This window comes from Drosophila sulfurigaster, chromosome 2R (genome assembly GCF_023558435.1).
Source record: "Drosophila sulfurigaster albostrigata strain 15112-1811.04 chromosome 2R, ASM2355843v2, whole genome shotgun sequence".
NCBI lineage: Eukaryota > Metazoa > Arthropoda > Insecta > Diptera > Drosophilidae > Drosophila > Drosophila sulfurigaster.
Window position 1 is genome coordinate 29,097,419 of NC_084882.1, and position 27,373 is coordinate 29,124,791.

The 27,373-nt window shown below is 41.4% G+C and overlaps 1 protein-coding gene across 4 annotated transcripts; it reads left to right on the forward strand.

The window, feature by feature from the left end:
- Positions 1-1,229: 1,229 nt before the first annotated feature.
- On the forward strand, positions 1,230-26,448 carry LOC133836582 (protein serrate). 4 transcript variants are annotated; one of them, XM_062267155.1, is made up of 15 exons: positions 1,230-1,294; positions 3,433-4,076; positions 8,433-8,550; positions 9,721-9,908; positions 15,224-15,278; positions 15,794-16,109; positions 19,283-19,416; positions 19,487-19,662; positions 19,780-20,041; positions 21,049-21,786; positions 21,855-22,061; positions 22,162-22,257; positions 23,252-23,623; positions 23,709-24,310; positions 24,834-26,448. In XM_062267155.1, exons 2-15 carry the CDS (start codon positions 3,825-3,827, stop codon positions 25,584-25,586), a joined length of 4,269 nt encoding a protein of 1,422 aa, XP_062123139.1. In that variant the 5' UTR covers positions 1,230-1,294; positions 3,433-3,824; the 3' UTR covers positions 25,587-26,448. The 4 variants fall into 4 exon arrangements, with proteins under 4 accessions (XP_062123139.1, XP_062123142.1, XP_062123140.1 ...); XM_062267156.1 differs by having other exon boundaries at positions 1,243-1,294; positions 3,436-4,076; XM_062267157.1 differs by lacking the exon at positions 1,230-1,294 and adding an exon at positions 1,364-1,523 and having other exon boundaries at positions 3,436-4,076.
- The last annotated feature ends 925 nt before the right edge of the window (positions 26,449-27,373 follow it).

Sequence of the window (27,373 nt, forward strand, 5' to 3'; positions counted from 1 at the left end):
AGCTTGTTGCTGTGGCTGCCTTGGGGCAACAACAATGGTGCGGCAGAGCAAATCAGCGACATGATTCGATATTTAGATATGCGCGCTAAGAAATATGAGCCGCTAACAACACACAGCAACAGCAAACAGCAACAGCTACAGCTAGAGCTCTAGACAGCAACCAACGATGGCAACAATAACAACAAAAGATGCTGCCGCGTTGCTTGTCTGGCTGTCTGGCAGCTTGCTTGGTTGCATGTAATTGCCAAGTTTGTTGCTTAAGTCTTTTGTTTTGCTGCTACAAACTGCAGCATCGATAGCCCAAGAGTTGCATTTAAATTTGATTTATACACACTTTAGTTGCATATAATTGGGCAGAGTCGTCGTCGTCGTCACCGTCGCCGTCGCCGCACTGTCTCCCAGCGTCTGCCTCGCGATATGTGTGGCATGCAACAAACGGTAAGCGACAATAATTGGCTGCCCGAAATGGTCAACTGTGCACCAAATCATATTCGTAGCGGGAAGCTGGGCTCTGTGTGCTCTGCTTGCCCCCATAATCCAGGTGTTAATTGTCCGCCTGCAGCAATGCAACATGCTGCTGCATGCAGCGTGCAGCATGGAGCGTCAGGCGTGCAGCATGCTGCTGTTGTCCCCAGGCATGATCAAGCCATAAAACGCTAATGAAACGCCTGAGCAATTGGCAGACGCGTCTCGTCGCGTCGTCTGTGCGGCATTTTAACTAGATCTAGAGCGCCCAAGAAGCACAAGCGATCGGCACAGTGGCCCGTCAAGCGTTTATAAACATAATTAAGTTGAAATCATAAAAAAGCGCCTCAAGACACTCACGCATGCGCGTGCAGCAACAGCAGCAACAACAACAACAGGAACGACGACGTCAGCCGATGAACGAACGAAGCTCGCTTCGGCTGCAACTCCATTAACAAGTCACAGAGCCACAAAATGCCCAAGAGCTGCTCCGCAGGCGAAACGTTAACCAATCAGCGCCACGCTAAAGAGCATGCATGCCAAAGAGAGCATTAAACCGGTTGACACACAAAGAGCGTAAGCGCAAGCAAGTGAGAGAGCGACGAAGCGAGCGAGCGACAGAAGCTCGGAGTGAACGTGCCCAGCGGGCAATGCCTGGCGTCGTCGGTAGTCGGCAATCAGTCGTAACTTGACGCCTGAAGCGTACGCAAGCAGCGAGCGGAAGCCGAAATACTCAAGACTAGACAAGACCCAGATCTCGATATCGATTATCGTGTGTCATCGTTCATCGAAATTCGAGTTCGAAACTCGCGTCGCCGGTTTTTTTTGGGTAACGTTTTACATTCAACCGTATTTTTAGTGGTGTGTGACTCTCTTTTGCTGTGTCTGCGACTGTGTCTGTGAGCGCTCTCGCGTGATTTGCTCCGCCCCGTGGTGGCTGCTGCGAGGCACGAAAAACGCCGCAGGACTCTTCACTTTAGTCGAGCGGCGCGCTTCGAGCAGTGATGAGCAGCAGGCAGCTTAGTTCGCAGTATAAATGCCAATTGGATTATGTGAATGTGTGTGAATGCAGCAACACAAAAATAATAACGACAACAGTAACAACAACAACAACAACAATAGTAATCAATGAAAATGATGTGAAAGTGTTAAATGTGTTACAATTAAATTGAATTGCTTGCTGATTACAACAAATGACGGGCAAAAGCAGAAAGCCCCGAGAAAGAAAGAAAAGCAATCATCATAACAACAATACAACGTAAAATACTAATAATACACATACAAACAACAAAACAAAAAAAGTAAAAGAATAACAACAATAACAAATCAGTGTGTGCGTGTGAATGTGATTTGTGATTTATATTTATTTCTTTTACTGTCGATTTAACTCCACATAAATCAAAGCCTAACAAATCATTTTTGGCTCAGCGTGAGATTTTCAACTGTGATGCGTGCAAAAAACGGAAATAACGCTCAATTACTCATACAATAAACACACACACACACACACATACATACAACACACACACACAGCAACAATGTCTATAAATTTGTTAATAAAAGCGCTTAAGTAAAAGTGCAAACAATGCGAATACGAATGCGAATCTTTGCCACAGTCGAACCACAATAGCCAACAACAATAACAGCAACAACAACAACACACACATGCAATGGCATGGTTTCATTGATAACGCAGACTCACCCACACATACAACTACTTATGCATAGCATATGCGAAACGAAACGGAATTGAAACAAGTCCCAGTGAAAGAAAGAAAGAACGAAACGCACAACAGCAACAGTAAAAGCAAAAGCAACAATAAATAGCTCATAATGCAAGATAGCAACAACAACGGTGATAATGCCCGAGTGACACAGCAGCCAGAGATTGAGTGGAAGCAGATAGAGGGAAAGAACTTTATAGCAAGCAGAAAACTCAAGCTTTACTTTGCTTGGGGAGGAAGCGAGAGCTTTAAATGGACTTCAGCTTAATTAGCTGATAAAACTGTTGAATGAATTGAGTAGAGGCATTTAAATATACATAAATGTTGAGCAGGTGTTAAACTATCAATTGCATTAGTTTAGTTGCATATTCTCTTATTGCATGCTTTGCATATTCTTTTCCCTTGCGCATTTTTCGCATTTTATTTTTTGCATTTTTGCAACTTCAATTGCGCCAATTGTCAAGTGCACCCAATGGGCGAGTGATGCACTTCCGGTTGCCACAGTTGCCACAGTAGCAGTAGCGAGGCAAATTCGACTCAAAGTCAACGACTTCCGTTCAGCGAATAAGAGAGAGAGAGAGAGGAGAAGCAAAGGGAGTAGAGAGTGAAGAGTGAAGAGGAAGCGAAGCAAATTACTTAATTAAATGGACAATTAACACCCGATCATCATCAGACGTTTTGCCGCACTAAACGAAGGGGAGGCTAAATGGCACAGGCCAAGTCCAAAGGCAAGAAGCAGGGCAAAACAGCTCAAGACAAGAGGAGAGTGTGGGGGCGTGTCGAGGGGAGGAGGTAGAATGAATAATGTGAGCAAGAGTGAAAATATCTGTAAATTAATATGCGCACAAGATGCAAATTGCTTGCTGGCCAAAGACACGAGCAACAAGCAACGGCAGCAACAGCAGCAACGCCAGCAACTTGCAACATGCCACTTGCAACTGCAACAGCAGCAACGGCAACGGCAGCAGCGTTAAATTAACATAAATTGAATTGCATTTGCATTTGCTACACGTTGCGACGCTTTTGCGGTTTTTGCGGCTGTGTTGCGGTTGCAGCGAGCACTTGTTGCATCCACAACAACAAATGCGTGTCAATTAGCGTTGATGATGCGTGCTTAAAAGCAATGAGAAATGGATTTTACAGGCACTCGCTGTGTTTCAATTCCGTTGCGTTTCGACAAATGCAACAACAACAACAACGACAACAACAACAATACTAATAACAATATCAATAACAGCAGCAGCAGCAACAACTACAACAACAACAACAATAGTGAATGCATATCAACAAGTGGAAGTGTCAAGAAGTGTGCATAGAAAACAAATGAGAAATACTTGAATGAAAAGAATAACAACAATACTATGAAAAGCTCGTGATAACAACAAATACTAAAGCTGAAAATATGCCCTGTGAAACAACAGCAACAACAACGAAATAAATATTCAACTGGGCATGGGCTAATTAAAGGCCAATCTATGTGCGTTACTTGTGCCAAAAGTTGTGGATAAACCAACAACAATAACAAAAACAACTATATATAACTAAAACAAAACAACGTATAAAAGAAGCAGCGACAACAACAACAACCAGCAACCAGCATCGTCTGCAACAGCAGGCAACAAAATCGCGCACAGAATGTACAAAATGTTTAGAAAACATTTTCGCCGAAAATCAACAAAAGGCAATTCAACGACAGCAACAGCAACAACTACAACAACAACAGCAACAGCAACGGAAGACAGCCTGAGAATGTGTGGAACGAGGCAGAGACAGAGGCCGAGGCAAAGGCAAACAACGGCGCTGCGATCGTCGCTGATCGACAACTGTCGATCATTAAAGTCTGCCTGCAACTTAATTGCTTTAATTTTAATATTGTTAGTTCATAAGGTAAGCGAAAAACACACACACAAACATTCAAGACTCCAATCACTTGCAAAAAAAAAAAAGACGAAGCAAAACAAATTCCATGCGGGTGCTCAGTTTTAGTTGCCAGATATTGATTGCGTTGTTGGCCAAAAATGCGAGTTGATTCAACTTTTAGGTACTTTTTTGTAGTTGTTGTGGCATCGCTTGTTGTGTTGCCTTGGGCTACAACCGCCACGTCTCTTGAGCTGTGGGAAGCGTTAGATGAATGAGGGTGCCACCAAAAAGATACAAATTGTAGAATAGCAAAATCGAAAAGCGATCGAGCATTTAGAATCAAACTAATTGTTGAGCGACGTTGCATGCAGCAGAGAAATATGAAGAGAACTGCTAAAGAGTTGACTTTATACGTAACTGGTATAAATATATTGAAAATAATTTCGAAAAGGTCTTAAATACAGATTACATTTTAATTTAGAATAAAACTATCTTGATTCAAGATTTCAAACTTAAAATAATATATTTCTAATCTTTCAATGCAAATCTTGATTTAAGATTGTATGAAATCTTATTTCAAGATTGTTCATTTTAAGATGGAAAAAATTGTATATCAAGATTCATTCAATCTACATTTTTTTCTCTTTGTGCAGCAGTCAAATATATTATTTCACAATTTTTGTTACTTTGCTTCTATTTTAAAAGTTATTATAAAAGTTTTAAAATAAAATAAAATTTTAATCCTTTTCTCATTAAAATACATTTAAAAATATGTAATATAAATACTTTCAATAGTTTATAGTTACTTTCCTATAGTTGTTTTTCCTAGTTTCCTATAGGAAATACGCCGCTATTAAATGCAGTAAAACTTTCGACAATAAACTTCCAAAAAGGAAGTAATAAAAATGTTGTCTCAATAACATAAAAATTGTCGTTAACTTACCTGCATATTTTTGTTGAAACATTATTCCTACGCTTACTTCTGTTTTGCTGCATATCTGTAAATATTTAAAAAGAAAACAAAACTCAACATAATTAGTCATGAAATTTGAATGTGGAACTTTATTGAAACTGACAAAAGACAGATTAAATAAAGTTTTTCGAAATACAATTTTCTTTTCAAAACATTTTTAAAGCTTTAGAGGAACGAACATGTTCAAATCTCTTGAACTAATTAGTTTTATGGTGCTTTCGTTTTCCGTTTAGAGTTCAGTTTTTAGTACTGTTACAGAAAACAATAAAGCTCTCTCAATAAATTAGCAGTTGATGATGATGAGAAAGAGAGAAGTCAATTTCCCATTGCTCTACTTCAGTTTCCCTAAAGTAAACCGAATGCTTCATCTAGACACAAAGTTGTGCTACACGTTGCAACCACTAAATATGCATAAGAAGATATCAAGAGTCAGCCAGTTGGGGAATTGATACGCGGAACTATTTAACTAGCTACAAGTAACTATCCGAGGCATTGATCTTGGTCATCAAATGTTGTAACCTTGCCGCAGTATTGCGCTTGCCTCTTCTTGTGGCACTTGGGTTAGTTCCCAGCGAGTCGGTAGCCAAAGTCAAAGTCAAAGTCGAAGCATTTATGTGGGGCGTAGACATCATAAAGTGTTGCCACAAAGTGCCTAAACATGTATTGAGATGCCAGCGGATGCCCGTTTGTGGCAATTAAACACAGGCAACGGTCAAACGGAGGAGTAAAGAGAATGAGCAAGAGAGGGAGAAATCTATAAAATTAATCGCGCTGGCTGCGATCAGGAATATAAACACAAACAACAATTTGATTAATACGCAACGAGTAGCCGCTGCAGCATTAGAATGCCCAAAAAGAGTTAACCCCAACAGACACACACACACACACACTGAGACACTGAGGCTATCAAATTGATTACACACATTTATCTAAAGTCCCGCAGCAATAGCAGCAACGGCAGCTGAGTGCATTGATTTTGGGCTAAATTCTGACGATAAAAGTCGCTTTGGGAATGAAAAATGTTTAACTAAATGGGCATTCCGAAATTGTTGAGGAATTTTTCGGGGCTCAACTGCAACTATTTAGTTGTTAATTAAGCAAATAAACGGGTTAACAAATATATGTATGTATATACGTTTAGAGTCTACATATTTTGTATGGGTCGATTTATGAGATGCTTCCAAGAAGTTGTCTCTGCGATATGATCTCTCGTTGAGTATTAACCCAGTTAAGGCCAGGAACTGACATCGCTTCGCAACGAAGCATTGAAGCTAAAGCCCCTCATAAGGCATGACATTTATTGATCATAAGCTGCGTATTAAACTGGCGGCAAATCGCAATCGAGAAAGAGCGCAAAAAAAAAGAGATTCATAAAGATTTTCGAAAGGCAAGAAGCAAAAAAAACAAATCCAAATGAGTTGGCGAAACGAGCTCCCACGATCATTTTGCTTACTGTCGTTGTTGTTCCTCATTTCGTTGTTGTTGTTATTGGTATTTATCGCAATACTTAAGGCATCAACAAATCGCTGTTGCAATTGCCACTCATTAGGGCTGCAAGTTATGGCAACTGGCGCCTCGCATATAAAATTATATACATATATACATATAACATATTTAAACGTAATTGAATTTAATGTCAATTCGCATAAATTCAGTTCGTTTAAGTTTCAACATTAATTGCTTCTCGAGTGCATGAAATTAATGATGTTGAACTGACTGGCTAATTTTAGGCATTCGCTGTTGTTTCGTTGTTGTTTGTTTGAGGCATTTCATGGGCCTTATCTAATCGAATTGATTACATCAAAGTTTGTCTTGTGTATTAGCGCCGTGATACCGAGAAATCTTCGGGGCAAGCAAGCAAGCAAGCAGCTGCACTTGCCGCCGTTGCTCATGAATGAAAAGAAATGTGATAAATAAATAGTAAGCAGCAACGAGATGAAGAAAAAAAAAATGAAACCGGTTCTCGAATCAAGAATCCAATCAACTTGGGGCACTGACCAAATGTGCAGCAACTCAAAGAACTCTCAAACAAAGCGAGTGCTGTGCTGTGTGGCAAGCAGCAACTGCGCTGACTGCATTGATTGATCTATAGCTGGCTGCAACTTGAATGCTCGCATCACAATCAGCAGCCAACTTCAACGTTGTTTTTTGTTGTGTTGCAGCACAGGTGCGTCTCAGAAAACTTGAGAACTGGCAACTGCCGTTAGAGTCAGCGATGCTGTCCTGCGACAATCCTGCGGCTAAATTGCAATTTATTTCTAATAAACTTATCAACACAGTCAGGCAGCTACCTTGCAACCCGGCTGCGTGACAATAAATTTGCTGAAATATGAAACCATAAAAGTTGCTCGCTTAGCCAAGCTAAAAGTTTTCATTAGCATATTTTTCTTTACTTGAAAGCCGGCTTGGGCTTCGGCTTCGCCTTGTAATGAACCCTAAAATACAAAGTTGATGGCCATGGCTGAGCATGAAGTTGCAGCCAGAAGCTTGAAGCGTGGTCATGGATGGTGTGTTGCACAATCTGCAGAGTCTCGCTGGACGCTGTTAAATTATGAGTTGCCATTAGGCTGCAATAGTTAAACTTTATGTGCCATTTCTCAATGGGGTTTGCAACTGCCAACTGCCGGCTACAACTTGCAGCCAAAGTCTGCATCTAATGTGTTATTAATTTGATGGCAAATTCGCTTATCGATAGGCGCTTGATTTGCAACATCGACTACCTGAGCTCTCTCCAGCTTCAATTCCAGCTTCAAACTCCAGCTGCTTTTGGCTTAACAAAGGCATTCTAAATTATACAAGCTGTTGGATATCTCATTTGATTAAGTGAGCTGAACCACCAAAAGCGGTCGCTCGTGTGTACAGTTAAAGGCGTTTTTTTTTTTTTTTTTGGTTGTTTAGAAAAGAAAAATACAAAAATATTTCTCATTATTTTCATGTTTCATTTGCCGCTAGATTTATCAGACTCAGAGAGTAAAGATCTCCTTTCATTTGCCTACAAACAAATTCGAAATACCAAACAAAAAAAAACAAAAAAACCGATTTTGATTTTGTTTCTTTCTCGTTTCCACCGTGTTTTTTAATTAAAACCTCTACCGTGGCCCAATCAGAGCGCCCTAGGTGGCTTATTAGTTTTTACAACAAGCGAACGAACTTTGGTCAAAGACTCAACTCAACTCGAATTGACTCGGTGTTGAGCATATTATTTGATATTAGGCAGGGATTGTGTCCATAGAGTTTGGGGGGGAATTTTCGGTTTTCTTCTTGGCGTTATTGTTGTTGTTGGTAACTTATTATAGCTTCGTTATGGGCCATGATTGATTTGAACGATTCGAAATTCGTTGTTTTGGTTTTGTTGTTAACATGTTTTGGCTGCGGCTTATTGCTGATGATGTACCTTTCGATTTTTACAGATATCCGCAGCTGGCAACTTCGAGCTGGAAATATTAGAAATCTCAAATACCAATAGCCATCTACTAAGCGGCTACTGCTGCGGCATGCCCAGCGAGCTGAGAGCCACCAAGACGACGGGTGAGTTGAAGAATATTAAGTGAATACTTTAAAAATGTTTCTAAAATGATTAAAATAGAGTCGAAGAAAAGTAACTAAATACTGTAAAGTATTTTTAAAATAATTTCGAGTCCAAGAAAACTAACTAAATACATTTCAAATATTTTAAATTGAAAAGGAGTCTTCCAAACGGATTAAAATCAATCTTAAAAATGTATAAATTGTTTGCTTTATATTTAAAGAAACAAAGTAAATACTATAAAATATTTTTTAAATAATTCAAGTAAATGAAAATTTTTTTAACGGTTTGAAATCAATCTTAAAAATGTATAAATTGTTTGCTTTATATTTAAAGTAACAATCTGAAAAATTTTAAATATTTTTAAAAGAATTAATATAGATGAAAAATGCATTTTTATAACAGTTTGAAACCAATCTTAGAAGTGTTTAAATTGTCAGCTTTATATTAATTTTTTTCTGTGTATAAGAAGATTGCATAAGTCTTGAATTTGGCACACATTTTTCGTATAATTATCGCTTTGGTCAAGGTCATTTTATATTCCGTATGCTTATCAGTCAGCGGCAAGTCGAATTATTTCCGAACACAGAGTGCAATAAATTTATGAAGTGTGCCTGCTTAAACGGAAGAAACTGTGTCAAAATTTTTACGACTTTCCAGTTCTCTAAAGTTGCCAAAAAATTGAATAGAATACTCTTTTAAAAAATGTGAGCGTATAGTAATGATATATTTTCATAATAGTAAAGTTATACGAGTTATATTGTTGTAGGTATCATCTTAGTAATATTTATGAACTGTGCTCTATTTACCATTATTACACACAAAGTGTGTTCAGGGAAAATTGTAGAAATGATTTGTTATTTATTTGTTCTCTCAAAGATACATTCAACTGACGAATTTCACTTTTTACTTTACACTATTTTAACTAAGAAGGAAGAATTAAAAAAGTAAATGAAAAATGTAGTTGTTCTTTTACTTATCACGCCTCAAAATTGTCTTTATTTTTTTACTTTTAAATAAGTTTATGATGGTATCATATATATCATAATATTTTCACTTCACCGAATTTATTAATCCAATTGTAATGCAACAAAATTAACTTCTATGGCGTTGCTCATTATCAAGTGCTCTTAAATGATTTAAACTAATTCATCCTTAATTCTTTTTACCAGGCTGCTCGCCCTGCACAACGGCATTTCGGCTGTGCCTGAAGGAGTATCAGACGACGGAACAAGGCGCCAGCATATCGACGGGCTGCTCATTTGGCAACTCAACAACTAAAATACTTGGCGGCTCGAGTTTTGTGCTCAGCGATCCGGGCGTGGGTGCCATTGTGTTGCCCTTTACGTTTCGCTGGACGGTAAGTTGTTGATCTTTCCCACTACACCACATAAAAAACAAAACATACACACACTTTTGGCACGAGCTGTCACCAAAGGGGGCAATGCGGGTTAGATGAGGGGTGAGGAGGGAAGGGGTGGGGGGACTTTTGTTGCTACTGTTCCGCATGGGCGTCATCGCTGGAATTTCTATGCGATAAAGAGTATAAAACCCGCGAGTCGAGCAACTGGCAACAGCTCGAGCCAAAAGCAGCCAAAGTGATAACGAAGCTTGGGGCAAGAGTTATACAAGTATCAGCAGCAAATACATAGTATTATTATTATAATGTGTATATCAAGTATTAAAATACTACACTATTATACAGGGAGAGGGAGAGAGCTGTGCTCTGTTTTGTCTGTTTCCGCTAAACGAAGAAGAGGTTAAAAAACAAGAGCAAAACAAATCGAATTGAGCTGCAAATACTACAAAACTTGTTGACTCACGTTTGCTCAAGTCCTAAGCCCCAAAATACACATACTTAAAAAGTATGAAAAGTATATATATATATGTATATAAATCAAGTTGGGGCGACTCGAAGAAGAAAAAAACAACAAAATAAAAGCCGCTTTACTCGCTGCGGTAGCCGCATATAAAAAGCAATTAAAAATTATGTTTTATTTTTTCAGGCAGTTCTCTTTATTTTTATTTTTTTTGATATTTTATTCGGTTGGCTCTTTAAGCCGCTTTTGCTGCCGCTTCACCCTCGACTGGGAAGAGGAAGGGGAGGGGTGGCATTAATTAAGTGCGCATAATGCGGGCTTATGACTGCTAAAACGTGGCATATTTGAGTGTTCTGGTTTAGCGACCCATGGCTGGCAATAAAGCATTCAATGCTGCCCAGCTGCCAGTTAACTTTAATGTAAACTGTCTTGGGCGTAGTTTGCCAGTTGCCAGTTGCCAGAGTTTAATTCGAAAAAGCACAAAAAAAAGCGAATAAAAAAAAACGGCAAATGTTTTGGGTAATGTACAAACACAAAACTAAACTTGGCTAACAATTACACGCCTTCGTCGACACTGCTGCCAAACTAATACAACTCGATGTGCTGACTCTGTGTGTGCTGACTGCGACGCCAACTGCGACTGCGGCAGCGACTGCGGCAGCGACGTTGGCATGCGCATGCGCCGTCGTCGTCGTTTACATTAAGCGACTCGCTGAGTTGCTTATGGTTGGCTTTTGGTTGCCGGCGAGCCGCGCATGCGTCAGAGCTGGATACTGTGTCTTGGGCTTGGGCTTGGGCTTCGGCTCTGTCGTTCTGCCTCAAGACTGAGTCTGAGTTTGAGTCTGAGTTGGAGTTGGGAGTCGAAGGCGAAGTCGAAGTCGAAGTCTCGGGGCGCAGTGCGCAGTGTCGTGGTCGTGGCCTGAAGTGCGGACAACCTGTTTCGTGGGAACATTACCTTGTCGCGCTTGTCGCGTTGCCCCGATGGCGATACGTTACGCTTCGCTATGGTTTCGCTTTAATCTTGGACTGACTGCCAGATTGCCAGACAGACAGACAGACTGAATGACTGACTGACTAACTGACTGAATGACTGTTCGCTGTTTGCCTGCCTGCCTGCAGCTCTCTCACATGTGCTGAAACCTGGCAAATGTTTGCCCTGGCAAATTCTGCATAATATTTGCTTGGCCAGAGCCTCAAGAAGCCTTTCACAAAATCACGAAATATCTTCAAAAATCAAGCTGCCGATACAAGCGACTTGTTACTTTTGTTGTTGTTGTTGGGGGCTGATGCGTCGCAATTGTCCCACTTTTTATTGGAATGACTTCTTTTTTTTTTGTTCGTTGTGTGTTTTTGTCGATTTTGGGACTTCGACTCTGTTGATTGAGTGAATGGCACGTTCAAAACTTATAAACATGACTTATGAAATACTTCAAACACTTTGGGGGCACAACAAGTTGAAGCAGCCACAGCTACAGCAGCAGCAACAGCAACAACAGCAACAACATCATATGTACCTACAACTACAACATCATCAGCACAGCTTCAATGTAACTGTCAAATACAAAACTCGAACAGAGCCCATCGACATCATCAACAAAAAACTATACTCGTATATGTATGAATAAAAAAAAAACCACAACGAATTTCACTTGACAATAATTTTTGGTTGTTGTGTTGATTTGGAGTGCGGCGTGCGCAATCATCAAAAATGCTCAAGTGGAATTTGGCTGCTCTTCGGAATACTTGCTCCACTTTGTTTGTGCCACATGAATGCCATTCACATATTGTACATCTACTTGGAGTTTCCCTTCCCCCCTTTCCCCTTGCTTCTCCTTAAACAGCCTCCCACTTACACACGCATATGTAGATCAAGCTATATTTGTGTGTGGTTACTACTTCTCCTCCTTCTCTTTACTTCCTCCCGTTTGGGGCCAGCTTTCGTTTATTCGCTTCAATGTCATTGATGAAAGTGGGCAGACCATTTTGTCCAAGTATTTAATAGCTGCTTTGGCCAGTTATGGCTAACAATTCTTGACTGCTTTGTTCACATTTCAGTGGGCCAATAGAAAATGTTGCCTGTGCTTGCTACTCGATTTGATTTTGGTATGAAATCAATATAAAAACTATAAAATTTTACAGCACAATTTAGGCCAGAATTATGAATATTTAAAAATACATTTTTGTTTGCTATTTATGAATGAAAATATGTGTAGAATGTTTCTAATTTTAATAGATATTAGTTCTAGGTTTAAATTGGTATTAAGCTTAATCGTTGCTTATTTCAGTTCTGCTATACTTATTGTTTTAGAAAACTTGTTCTAATTTGTAATTGCTACCCGATTTGATTTGGTGTGAAATCAATATAAAATACACAAAAGTTAACAGCACAATTTAGGCGAGAATTATGAATATTTAAAATGATACTAGTGTTCGCTGCAAATTTAGAATATGTTTGCTTTAGTTTTAGGTTTAAATTTATATCAAGCTGGATCCTACATAAATGCCGATCTCCCTATTTAAGAAGTTCTCCATTCATTCTAATTCATAATTGCTAAACGATTTTATTTGGTGTGAAATCAATAAAAAATACATCAAATTTGTCAGAATTTTGAATATTTAAAATGATATTATTCTACTCCAGCTTTTGGCAGATATTTGCTACTAGGCTTAAATTGGTATTAGCTTTAGTTTAAATGCTGATTCCTCACTTAGAAACTACTTTATTCTCCTTATAAAAAAAACTTGTTCATATTTATAGCTGCTATGATTCATAATCGTTAGTTTTAATAGCCTACTAAACTATAACGGCAAGGAAGTTGAAGTTCGTTTAGTTAAACGTGCATTTCCTTCATAACTTTTCTATTAACTAACCCAGTTCTAACTTGGATATAATTAATCCAGCTCTAGATTAGTTATACTTTGTTATTATGAGTGCTTTTTATTAATGGCGCGTGTCTGTTGTCTGTGAAATCCGAAACCAATTTCCAACGCCATTTTCAATTGACAAAACATCCGCTGGGGCGGATCAAGATTTTAGCATGTGCTGCGAGAAAGAGAGAGACAGAGAAAGAGAGAGAGAGAGAGGGACAAGCGCAGAGAATTTATGACAGGCGAGATGACAACAGTACGGGAAATTGAATGGAAATTTGAGTATGCGGCAATTGTGGATTGTGTGGATTGTGGATTTGTGACAAACTGTGTCAAGTTGCTGTCGCTGTTGTGGGAGTGGGAGGGGGAGGGAAGTGGGCATCGCACAGACAAGAGTCAGAGTGTAATTAGGCAATGTCTGCTTTGGACTGATTTAGTGTCGCGTCGCCAGGCCAATTACATGGGAACAAGCCAAAGCGCTGGCCGCCGACGTCGATGAGCTCGCTCTCTGGAGCTCCTTCGATTGCTAAATGAGCATTTCCTGGCATCCAGCGGTGCAGACGACAACCTTCTGCCCCCCCCCCCACCTCTGTCTCCAACTCAACTACTTCTCTTCGATCTTCTTCGGTTGCCTCGTCATCGTCGTTGTCTTTGGACAGTGGACTGTCGACGTTTAATTGCTTTTTGTGCCACGAGAAATCTTCTTCTGGCTCAGCTGTGCTCAGTGGTTCACTTTGCAATTACAAAAAAGCAACAGCAACAACGAAGTCTTTAATTTTTATGCGCGCTTGCAGCGAAAGAGCGCACTAAAGCACAAAAAAAAAAAAAGCAAAGCAAAACACAAAAATTTGTTTTCTTCAGCCAATTGCAAATGCGGACTTGGTCCAAAATTGCTGTCCAGTCCAGCCACAGTAACAAACTGCACCACACAGCGCACCACACTGCACCACTCCCTGTGTCAATGTTTAGAAAGTTTTTTTTTCTTCGTTTTTTTTTGTGTTAGTTGCTTTTGTTTTTGCGTGAAATTAAAGTGTTTGTTTGTGCTTTGTCTCGTTTTGTTTGTTTGTTTGTCTGTTTGTTCGCTTTGTTCGTTGACTGTTGTCTTCGTCGTCGTCGTCGTTGTCTTCATTTGCATCAAAGCATCTTGAGATTAAACTGTCCATTAGCGTCAACACTGAGCCGAGACGAAAAACCGACGAAATTCAAAGTCTCCAAACTCCGTGCAACTTTGTTTGCTACTTGCCGCATCGACTGTTGCCATACCCTTAACTTAAGGCGGGTATTTTGCATTTGTCACGAAATTTGCTAAAGCTTAAATGGGTTTTAGAAAGCGTAGGAAATTCTTGCAATTTACCTTAATGAGATAAAGATTAGCGTAAATGAATACAGCTCATTTATAACACCTTTTATGGGAGTCTTTAAAAACTATGGTATATTTTGAATGTAGTAGGTTATCGATATAAGAAATATAGTTTTTGGTATATTTTAGTAATTCTTTTGGTATACAAATTTGGTATATTTTATTATTTTATTTATTCGGTATATTTTAAAGCTCATTTAGATGACAAATCTTCAAAAACTATGGTATATTTTGAATATAGAAGTATATCGATATGCGAAATTAACTTGTTGGTATATTTTAGTATTTTTTTCGGTATATTTTAAAGAGTACATCGCAAAAAATCATTTAGCTGAGAAGTCTTTAAAAACTATAGTATATTTTTAATATACCATATAGATATACCGAATTTAGTCTTTGGTCTATTATTTTAGTATATTTTAACCATAATACTTAAGATTTTATTAATAAAGGGTAGCATGTATCCCACAGTCGAACATACTTGACTGACATACTCGCTAACTTATTTTTCTTCACACTAGAAAAACGCATTCTTAAAGAGTATTGAAGCTTCGGTCTCGGCCGCAGCTAATTGCATTTTCTTGACTTGTTTTCTTACATCTTTTCTCCTACAATGTTCAATTACAGAAGTCGTTTACGCTGATACTCCAGGCGTTGGACATGTACAACACATCGTATCCAGGTAAGTGCGGTGGCAATTGCCGTGCTGCACGTTGCCGTTGTTGCCAGTTGGCTGTTGCCTGTTGCAACTTGTTGTTCGTGTGTGTTGTGCACACCATTTGGCTTAATTAGCACGGCATACGGGAGCGCAGACGCAGCCCATAACAATAAGATGCAACAACTGCTGTAGCAACAGCGGCAACAGCGGCAACAACTGCAACAATTGTCAGCCAATTGAGCACAAAATGTTGTCAGCCGTGTCTCTAAAGCTATGTCTACCCTTTCCCCCTCCATTTCTCTTTCGTTTTTTTTTGTGTTGTCTGTTTGCCTAACCCTATGCTAACTGGCCGAAATCCTTGACAACATTTTGTGGAACGCCAACGTTGATGCCACCATCGTCGTCGTTGCTGCTGTTGTCGCCATCGTCGTCGTCGTCGACGTCGCTGCTGTCCAACAATTGTCATTGCCTATGCAACCACAATCAACAACAACTAAAAAACAACAACAACCACCACCATCAACAATGCCAAAATGCAGATGCGGAAAGGTTAATTGAAGAAACATCATACTCGGGCGTGATTCTGCCGTCGCCGGAGTGGAAGACTTTGGACCACATTGGCCGCAATGCGAGGATCACCTACCGCGTCCGGGTGCAATGCGCCGTTACCTACTACAACACGACCTGCACGACCTTCTGCCGTCCCCGCGACGATCAGTTCGGGCATTATGCCTGCGGTTCGGAGGGTCAGAAGCTCTGTCTCAATGGCTGGCAGGGCGTCAACTGTGAGGAGGCCATTTGCAAGAGCGGCTGTGATCCCAAACATGGCAAATGTGATCGACCCGGTGAATGCGAGTAAGTACATCATCCAACAACTATAATATTTTTGTAATTATCATCTCTGCATCCCCCTCTTTTTCACACCGTTAACGATGTGATTATGACACTTTTTGTGCTCCATGCGTCGTCGTCTTCATTGCTTGTCTTGTCTTACAAGCTTTGGGGCGCTTAATGGCTTGACTTTTGCCGCCCCTGGGGGCAGATTGCTCGCCATGTTGACCACTTCGTCACAGAGGAGACAGTTATAATGGTCTCTCTCTGTAGTCTCTTGACTTTTTTCAATGCGATTAACCAGTGAAATGGGGTTCTTTGGGTGGCTTTTTTTATGCCGACAACACAGAGCAGAGCACAAGTAATAGTAATAATAATACTCCCAGCGGATGTGTAAATAGTTGTCAATCTCCATGTACCACATTCATAGTTGGGAAAGTTTCTTTCTGCATCGATTTTTCGCGCAATCCTCTGAAGCAGCCAACTGCAGAGACATGGGAAAAGCCACTTAAATAACCATTTGACCTCCATCAGTTGACTTTTACTTCGATTTTGCAAACCATTTCCGGGGTCTTTTTAATCGGGAAATACATTTTATGTAAACTATTGTTTAATAAAGCAAATAAGCAAAGTGACAGCTTTTGAGAAAGAGAAATTAATGAAAAAAGTATTGTTAATCTCTGAACTTGAGGACAAGAATAACCTTTAATTTTTGCTGCATTTTTAAGCTAATAGCATCCCAAAGTGGGCACAGATTACTACAATTTTCTGTGGTATTCACAGCAACTGTCCCCTAGGGAACAGTTTGAAAGGGTATCAGAGCCTTATAAGGCAGGCGTCTCCATAATAAGATCGTCCATGCAATCGCTATGAAGTTGTAACCAGCTATAATCAGCAATCAACAGCCATCGATGTTGCACTTTCCACCGCAATTCCAGCCACAATTCTCTGCATTTTCAGTCAGATCTAACTATGGCTAAGACGAAGGCTAAGGCTAAAGCGAAGGCGAAGGCAAAGGCAAAGGCTTTTAGAGCTTTAATCAAACACCCGCACGAGATGCCCAACTGCAAAAGGTGGATACGCGAATGCATTTGCTGCCAAGTGAATGGTCATGCCTGTTTGCCAGAATACAACATGAACGGGTTGCCAGTTGCCAGTTGCCTTTGCAGCAGGCGGCACGAAAAAACGTTTGTGGTTTTCTCGAATTGTTGTTGTAGTTGTTGTTGTTGTTGCTGTTGCTGGCGTTGTTAATGTTTGAGCGTAACACAGAATACGTGAGCCAACGGCTATGATTGCATTTCTCAGCCCAGCAGCCAAAGCTACAATTCTTCCTCCTCCTTTTCGCCTGCTACGCTCCCCTCTCGATCTGTCTGTCTGTCTGTCAGGTAGGCAGTCAGGCAGCATCCGTCTCACGGAGACAGAGACAGAGAGAGAGACCGCCTTGGCATTGGGGAGGAGGGATCCTTTGGCGAGCTGATTCTAAATAGCAATAATTAGCGTGGCCTAGAAACCATCACAAAAATATCAGCGAAAAGTTGAAAGAAACCAGTCAAATGTTTGCAAGAGTTGCAACAACTGTTGCCCAGTTTTTTTTTTTCCTTCTGCTGCCGCGGTTGTTCAACAGATTTTCGCACAGGCTGCCGCAACAACAATTATAAACGAGAAGAAAAATTACTTTTAGCTGTTTGCACGTTGCTGGCCCATTTGCGCTATGTTGCGCTGTGGCAGCGTTGCGCTGCAATAGATTCGTTTACAGATAACAACAGGCTGCCGTTTTAATGAAATCATAAATTATAGACATCGAACAACAACGTCGTCTACGTCCGAGAGGCCCAACCAACAACAACAACAACAACAACCCATTATGCTATATACCATCGACTGACTATCGCTGGCAACGTCATGCCCCAGCTTGTAGAGTTAGCACCTCCATTGGCAGTTGCCAGTTGCCCGTTGCCAGTTGCCCAGAGTTGGCGATAACTCGATGGCCAACCAATTTTAACTTTGATCCCTGCACTTTAGCGTGTTGTTGCGATAAAATGCTCTCCAGCATCGAATGCTCTTTTTATACTTGTGGCCTAGCATTTGGCTGTCTACCAAGCCAAGGCTAAAGTTTAAAGTGACCCAATTCAGTGATTAGCAGACGCGACACAGTCGCGACAGCGCAAGCAACATGCGTTCCCCCCTTTTTTCTGCTGCTCTGTTGGCCCATGCAAATTGATACATCGTTTTTATAGATTCTCCTTGTAATAATCGTGTTGCCAACAAGCTGACACGATAGCATTTGACAGCACAGCGATTGCGAACATTCCTTAATGTGAGAAGCGAGTGAAAAAGTAAAGGAAATGCTTAAAGTGTTGGTTCTTTATACTTTTAAAAGTTCATGAATTAAAGCAGGATATTAAAAGATATTTCAATTTAAAAGCAAATAGAATATAACAAAAATGAATTAATATTTCATTTAAATGTAGGCTTCAATTTGTTGTTTAATTGCCACATAAGTTAGAATAGGCAAATCTAACAGTAATAACAGTAGAACATTAAAGCAAAGGTGTTAAAGAATTCATTCTTTATGTTTTTACAATCTCAATAACTTAAACAGAGTATGGAAAGGAATGGAGAACATTAGCGAAAAAGTTTAAGAACTTCTACTAAAGGCTTTTGCAAGTTTAATATGTAAAGCAGAAAATAAAAAATTAAAAAAATAGAGAGTTCAATGCGCCAAATTATACTTTAATTTATACTTTGTATGTGGCTAGAGTGTAAAATATACAAATTTAATATGAATTTCCAATTTATGAGGATTTGAAGCTCAATTCGCCAAATAAAACTTTAATTTATGATTTAAATAGACAAATTTAATATGAATTTTCTATGTATTAATATTTGAGAGTTTCATGTAAAATAACTCTTCCTTGCTTTTCTCAACTTTATTTAAATTCAACTCCAAATTACTTATTACTCTTCATTAAACCAGCGCTAATGAAGCAATACAAATCAGATCAATTTCAGCTTACATCTTCTGCTGAAATATTTTCCCATTTCTTGCTTAATCAAAAGCAGAGTGTAGCTATCGTAAATTGCAAAGCTAGTAAATACTGTATTCACTTGCAGTGTTTTGTTCCCCTTCCTAATTTGCAATTGTTACAGATTGAAAACTAATCACATGGCTGTCTTTTTCCCATCACCTTCAACAGATGCCGACCTGGCTGGCGAGGTCCGTTGTGCAACGAGTGCATGGTCTATCCGGGCTGCAAGCATGGCTCCTGCAATGGCAGCGCCTGGCAATGCGTATGCGATACGAATTGGGGTGGCATATTGTGCGATCAAGGTAAGTGGAAACACACACCTGGGAATCGATGGTGTAAGTGTAACGCATTTGCTTTTCTCCTCTCGCTCAGATTTAAATTACTGTGGCACCCATGAACCCTGCAAGCATGGCGGCACCTGCGAGAACACCGCACCGGATCAATATCGCTGCACATGCGCCGAAGGTTTGTCGGGGGAACAGTGCGAAATTGTGGAGCATCCATGTGCCACACAGCCGTGCCGCAATGGCGGCACATGCACACTCAAGGTAAAGCCCTACTCAATTTATATATTGTAGATACTTCTTCTTCCTTGTTTTTTTTTTGCTGCTCACAGTGCCATAAAATAATTTAATATGCTATGGTTTCGCCATTTACATTTGCAGCTAACGAATGCAACCAGACCGACAACATATCGCTCCATGCGTGGCATGAGCTCCTCCATGGGCAAACCGATAAGCCGTCGCAATTCAATACGCAGCCTCTCGGGCTTGCTGCAGGAGACACAGAATGCCAGCAGCAACAGCTCCCAGCAGCAGCAGCAGCAGCAACAACTTCAGCCACAGCAACAGCAGCAGCTGCCGCCACTTGCAGCAGAGTTCACTTGCGGCTGTGCGGCAGGCTGGACGGGTCCAACATGTGAAATAAGTGAGTTTTGATTTAATTTTTCGCATTTGCCAGCGGGCAGCAGCATTCAGCAGCGTTGACTGCAGCACGCGATTAGCCACAGCCACAACAACACGACTTGTTGGCTGGCACTCGATCATGCAATTGAGTACACACGCATTTGACTGTAGCGAAATGAAATGAAACGTAGCACGCACGCAAAGGCAAAGGCAAAAGCCCGACTTGTTTTTGTTGTTGTTCCTCTTGTGGCCACGGTGGTCTGGCAAATTTGATTTTGCATTCCAATTGGAGCACGACCGAAGCAACACACATTCACCATCACCATTTCAAACCATTTCGAATATACTGCAATGAAAAGGCATAAGCTAATTAAGTTTACCCACTCCATAAAACAAAAGACTTAGGCAACAAACTTGGCAAGCGCTGCATGTGAAAATTTGTGATTTACTACCTTATGCATAAAAAAAACAAATACTTCGGGTCAAGCTGAAGAGGTCGCCTATCGGTTTTCATTTATCAGCAAACAAAACAAATGAGTTGCGTGCAAAGGAAGTGAAGAGCGAAGCTGATGTTGAGTTGAGTTGAGGACGCGCGCGATTTCAGGCAAATGATAAGCCAAAGGCACGCAGCTACCAGTGCACTACACTGAGAGAAATGCTATTGATGCTTTAATTAATAGTGTTTATAATAAAGTTTGAAACAAGTTTGCAGTTTCATTAAAGAACTTTAGCTGTAATCCGTACTTGAAAATTTGCGTAGAACTAGATTTTGTTTTCCAAGTGAATTTTTGCTCTCTGTGTAGAGACGCGTCCAGTCTGGCTGCAGGTTCAATGACTGCACTGCAAGCAGGCACCTGCTTGACCAGCCCAGCAGACTCGGGTGGCCCTTGGGCCACATCAACTTGAGCGAGCGAGAGCTCAACAACAAAATCAACACATTTGCACTTGAGCTTGTGGCTTTAGCACTCAACCAAAACCTTCACTCATCCCTCTCTCTTGTCTCTCTTTCTTCCGTTTCTTTCTCACCAGATATCGATGAATGCGCTGGAGGTCCCTGCGAGCATGGTGGCACTTGTGTCGATCTAATCGGCGGCTTTCGCTGCGAATGTCCGCCCGAGTGGCATGGCGATGTCTGCCAGCTGGATGTGAACGAATGCGAAGCATCCTATGCCGCCACACTGCCCTCCACCTCGACGCTGCTGACAACCACCGCCAGTGCGATCATTGCCAGCAATCTGAGCAGCTCGGCAGCGTTGTTGGCTGCGCTCACCAATGCGGTGGCTGCCTCGAATGCGGCGGGAAACGGGCCGTGTATCAATGCACAGGAATGCCTTAATTTGCCCGGCTCGTTCTCATGCCTCTGCCTCGAGGGTTGGGGCGGCGCCACGTGTGCCGAGAATCTGGATGATTGCGTTGGTCAGTGCAAGAACGGCGCCAGTTGCATCGATCTCGTCAACGATTATCGTTGCGCCTGCGCCGCTGGCTACACGGGACGCGATTGCGAAACGGATATCGATGAGTGCGCCACATCGCCGTGCCGCAATGGCGGCGAATGCGTCGACATGGTGGGCAAATTCAATTGCATTTGTCCGCTCGGGTATTCGGGCACATTGTGCGAGGAGGCCAAGGATCATTGCACGCCATCGCCGTGTCTGCAGGGCAGATGCCTGAACACGCCCGGCAGCTACTATTGCCACTGTCCATCGGATCGAGCGGGCAAACACTGCGAGCAGCTGCGTCCGCTCTGCTCGCAGCCACCCTGCAATGGTAAGTCAACTAAGCATAACTCGAAAAAAGGAAGCACTAGAAATGAAGTCTAATCCTTTTTTGCGCAGAGGGCTGCTTTGCCAATGTGAGTGCAACGGCAACAACAGCAACTACAACGACGACGGCAACTACGAAAACAACAGCGACAGCGACTGCAACAGCGACATTGACGCCAAATGGGCAGCCCTGCAGCGGTCATGGCAGCTGTGAGATGAGCGACGTGGGCACCTTCTGCAAATGTCATGTGGGCCACACCGGCACCTTCTGCGAACACAGTGAGTAATCCACAACTAAAAAGAATACCAAGACAGGGCAAACGCAAAACAAAAAAAAAAAAAACAGACAAAAAACAGCAAACTCATTAACTTTCCGCAGATCTCAACGAATGCTCGCCGAATCCTTGTCGAAATGGTGGAATTTGCCTTGACGGTGACGGCGACTTTACATGCGAATGCATGTCCGGCTGGACAGGTGAGTCGCTGCCACTGCCACAGCAGTCGTTGCTTAAGTGAACGTCAAAAAGGCGAGCGCAACAAGTGCAGGCTTAGCCAGCAAAACAGCTCATAATGAAGAGTGTATGCTCTAAGCGTAGTTTATAGCTCAAATTAGGATTTCATTAGAAAACATGTGAGGAGAAAAGCAGCACATAAAATAAGTTTTAGTTAAGTAAAAGCATAGCTAAAAGGCTTGAATCAGAAAGAAGCTAGTAAAAGTTTTAAGTGTGGTTTCATTTAATTTGTAAATTATTTCCAATTTAGTTAATTTTCTTATTTTATTTTAATATTGCAAGAATTAGTGTTAAAGTATAATCTTAACTTTACTTCAAGACGAGTTGTCTTAACTCATAACATAGTTAACATGCCTTGACGTGTAGTGTATAAAAACCTGCTATAAGCCTGTCTGTTAGTCTCACTGGTCGCATTATCAACGCTTTGGTAGCTTTAAATGAGCGCGAGACTGAGAGCTGAGCACGTTAAGTGAGTTACACACACACAAACACACACATGATCACACTCGCATGTCGGTCGCATTTATTTGAACATTGAAAGTCGGCAGTCATTACAGCCTCAATTTGTGGCGAATGCGGCAAAAGCTGTGAGCGATAATAATTGTCGCATTGGTCTCAGTTTGCCACATGTGGCAGGCGGACGCAGCCTTGTCTAGGGCCTACCATTCGCCAGCTTTTTGTGTTTGTTTGTTGTTCAATATGTGATTTGCATATTTCACGCGTCACAGTTTGCAATATCCACAGCAAACAAAATACAGCTTTAAATTTAGATACATTAGCAGGAGATACACTTTGGATTAGTTGCAGAGTTAAAGATACATCGATCTATGTCAGCATATACTTTTACTTTTACTTTTTTTCCGCTGTTGTTGTTCATTTGCGTTTTCAATTTCAATTTGCAAATTCGATGCAAGTTCGTTGCCTAAGTCTTTCGTTTTGCTCTCTCTTCCTCTATAGGCAAACGCTGTTCGGAACGCGCCACCGTTTGCTATGCGGGCCAATGCCAAAATGGCGGCACCTGCATGCCCGGTGCACCGGATAAGGCGCTGCAGCCGCATTGCCGCTGCGCTCCCGGCTGGACGGGACTTTTCTGTGGCGAGGCCATCGACCAGTGTCGTGGACAGCCGTGCCACAATGGCGGCACTTGCGAATCGGGCGCCGGTTGGTTTCGATGTGTGTGCGCCCAGGGCTTCTCGGGTCCCGATTGTCGCATCAATGTGAACGAATGCTCGCCACAGCCGTGCCAAGGCGGCGCCACCTGCATCGATGGCATTGGCGGCTACACTTGCATCTGTCCGCCCGGACGTCATGGACTGCGCTGCGAGATATGTAAGTTGCTGGCAAAAAGCTACGCAGCAGCATTGCTGCAAGTAACTTGGCTAACTTTTGTGCTCTTTTCCCTTCCCCTCTTCAGTGCTGTCGGATCCCAAGTCGGCTTGCTTGAATGTCAGCAATACAATTTCTCCTTATGCGGCGTTGAATCAAACGCAGAATTCGCTGGACACCGCCGACGATGAGCATTGCAATGCCTGTGTCTGCGAGAATGGCACATCCCGTTGTACGAATCTCTGGTGTGGTTTACCCAACTGCATCAAACTCGATCCACTCTCCAAATCCTCCAATCTCTCGGGTGTCTGCAAGCAGCACGAAGTCTGTGTTCCAGCTGCCACCGAAACTTGCCTCTCTCAGCCTTGTGTTGTGCGTGGCGATTGTCGCGCTATGGAGACGCCATCGCGACGTGTTGCGCCTCCAAGACTGCCGGCGAAGGCCACGTGTTGGCCCAATCAGGCGCTGGTCAACGAGAACTGTGCCCGACTCACTATTCTGCTGGATCTGGAACGTGTTGGTAAGGGAGCTACAGTGGAGGGACTTTGTTCGCTGGTTCGTGTGCTGCTTGCTGCGAGGCTGATCAAGCTGCCGGTGACACCGCTAGCGAGTCCTGGCGAGGATCAGGGCATGCTCATGGTGCTGTGCGATGTGAAGACGGGCACCAACGACACCATCGAATTGACTGTGGTAAGCATTGATAAAATCATTAAACACTTACTTAATCTTAATCTTGTTGTACATCAGATTGTATTTCCTTTTGAATTTTAACTTACTTATATTTTATTGTTATTTTAAATAGGTAATTGATATAGAAAATTTAGTGAACTGAATATTTAGAGATTTAGAAAAGAGTTTGTTACTAGAAAAGTTAATTTTGTCGACTTTTTTTGAGTACATTACTACGAAGTTCATATTGTAATTCAATGCAGAGAATATTTATTGACTTATAAATCATTGATTTTTTATGTAATAATACACCTTTTAAAATGTGGCTTGAATTATCAATTTTCTTAATTTGAAAAATTCTTCAATAAGTTAATTAATTAAATTGAATATTAATTATTATTTGTATTCCTAACTTCATAAATTGTTCAGATTAGTTCAATATTTAATCTTTTATTTGTTGTGTCGCCAATTGAATCAATCAAATTTACTAAATTTCAGACTTGCCTTATACAACTCCTTTTCTTTTTCTTTCTCCACTTTGCAGTCTTCCAGCAAGTTGAATGATCCGCAGCTGCCCGTGGCTGTCGCTCTGCTAGGTGAACTGCTCAGTTCTCGTCAACTCAATGGCATTCAGCGACGTAACGAGCTGCAACTGCAGCATGCCAAGCTGGCGGCTCTAACGTCCATACTGGAAGTTAAGCTGGAGACGGCGCGTGTGGCCGATGGCAACAGTCACAGTCTGCTGATTGGCGTGCTCTGTGGCATCTTCATAGTGCTCGTGGGCTTCTCTGTTTTCATCAGCCTCTATTGGAAGCAGCGCTTGGCGTATCGCAGCAGCTCAGGCATGAATCTGACGCCACCGTTGGACGCACTGCGTCACGAGGAGGAGAAATCGAATAATCTGCAGAACGAGGAGAATCTGCGACGCTACACGAATCCACTCAAGGGCAGCACGAGTTCGCTGCGTGCCGGCAATGGCATGGAGCTCAGTCTGAATCCGGCGCCCGAGCTGGCGGCAACTGCAGCGAGCAGTTCGGCGCTGCATCGCTCACAGCCGCTCTTTCCGCCCTGTGATTTTGAGCGTGAACTCGATGCGAGCACGGGATTGAAGCAGGCGCATAAGCGCAGCTCACAGATACTGCTGCACAAGACACAGAACCTGGACATGAAGAAGAATACTGTTGGATCGCTGGAGAGTCCGCGCAAGGACTTTGGCAAGCGATCGATCAATTGCAAATCTTTGCCGCCGTCGGCGAGCGATGAGAGCGGCGATATGTTGGCCACTGTGGTGGTCTAGAGCTGATGGTCGACTTTAAAAAACTGGGCAACGATCTCACGACCCAACACACAGTCCACATAAAAACACAGACAGAGAAACACGAAGAGAGAGAGAGAGAAGAGAGAGCGCGTTCTCCGCTTAAAAAGTTCCTCGCATTTAGCATGGCATTTTGCGATTCCATTGCCACCGCACGGGGCGCGATTTCCAAGTGCATTAGTAGCTTAAGTCTAGTTAGTATAGTTACTAGTTAGTTACTTACTTAAGCCAGTTAGTTAGTTAGTTTTTTTGGCTGCGTAGTTAGCACTCTTTGTGTTGCAAAACTTTTGTTAGTAGAATTTCTCAATCTTTAAGCTCTTTCGCTATCTTTTGTTTTGACTCGATCGTTTTTTTATTTTTCTCGTTTTCATCGCTAAGCAACATCCTACACAGTGTGATATTTAGTGTAACCCAAATGCGCGTATATCTCGATGTAGCGCATCTCTTTGGCCAGCATATAGCTTGTATATATAGATATGTTAGCATCGCATAAGTTGTAAATAATTGTAAAGTTCTGTAGTTACCGTTATTGTATTTTCGCTAATCGAATTAAGCCCAATATCATAATAAAAGCAAACAAAACACACATGTTAGACTCTAAATCAAATTGTTTATATCGTTCGCAATAAATAATTAATGATGATGATAAAGTATAATTAATGGAAATAGCTGTGTATTTAAGTAATGATTAACAAATTGATTCACAACTCACTCTACATGTATTATATAGAAACTTAGTAATATTTATTTATTATCTTATCACTCTGTAAGCCAGTTAACTTTGATCTAGCAGCAATAAAGCAATATCATTAATGATAGTAAAAACATAAATCGAACAATAAAATGGAGTTTAAATACGTTTTGGGGGGAATTTCAGGTGGCTAAAAGTCATTAAAATTAATAATAATCATTAATATTTAATGTCAGAGAAGAACTCGAAAATATGACTAATGCCTTACATGGAATACAATATTTATATTGAAAGAATAAAGATTTATTTTTAGCAAAACCCTGCAAAGCGATCGCAAACAATGTCTCGACTATAAAAACTCAACTTCCTTTGCTTGGTTTAGTCAATAAATTTTAATACCTATAAAAACAAACTTCAATAAAGTAAAGCTAACCCAGCAACTAGTTAGTTTTAATAGTTATATATGAGTTTGGCTTTTCTTCTGTTTTTTGTTTTTGGCAATTCCAGACATTGTTGATATGATTATTTATCGATTTGTATTGTTTGTTAGTTTTGCTATCGATGGCCATTTCCTGTGCTGTGTTTTGAGTTTGCCTTCGCATAACTGAAATGTTCCTCAGACGCGCGTTTGTTGTGGCCGCATTTGAAATATGCGCTAATTGAATGTGAAAACGAAACACAAGTTGAGAAGTTACCAACAACACTAACACACGCACACACACACACAGATATATTTAAACTTACAGATACACAGGACTGTAGAGGATTGAACAAGCCAGCGCGAAGGAAAGCGAAATGGCTGAAAGAGCAATGCATTTTGCGTTGTTTCGTTTTCTAATTAAAATACCAAAAAGCCGAAAAACAAAACTAAGCTCAATTGCTGATCGGGGTAACCCAAAAGCCAGAGAACTGTGCGATGCCTGTTGTTGCCTGGGACGAGGTCCATCAGTGGAAACCGAACTGAAACCAAACCGAAGTTGAGGCTGAAGCTGATGTCGAGGCGAAGCGAACAAAACGAAATGGCCGCGTTGTGCGTTGTTAATGAAGCAGAAAATGCCTGGAATTTTCGCTTGATTGT

Bases quoted from the DNA above. Each gene is read 5' to 3' on its own strand.
- LOC133836582 (XM_062267155.1), top strand. From the start codon at position 3,825: ATGTACAAAATGTTTAGAAAACATTTTCGCCGAAAATCAACAAAAGGC. The intron at 20,042-21,048 runs GTGAGTTTTGAT...CTTTCTCACCAG, and splicing joins GGGTCCAACATGTGAAATAA to ATATCGATGAATGCGCTGGA. The intron at 23,624-23,708 runs GTAAGTTGCTGG...TCCCCTCTTCAG, and splicing joins TGGACTGCGCTGCGAGATAT to TGCTGTCGGATCCCAAGTCG.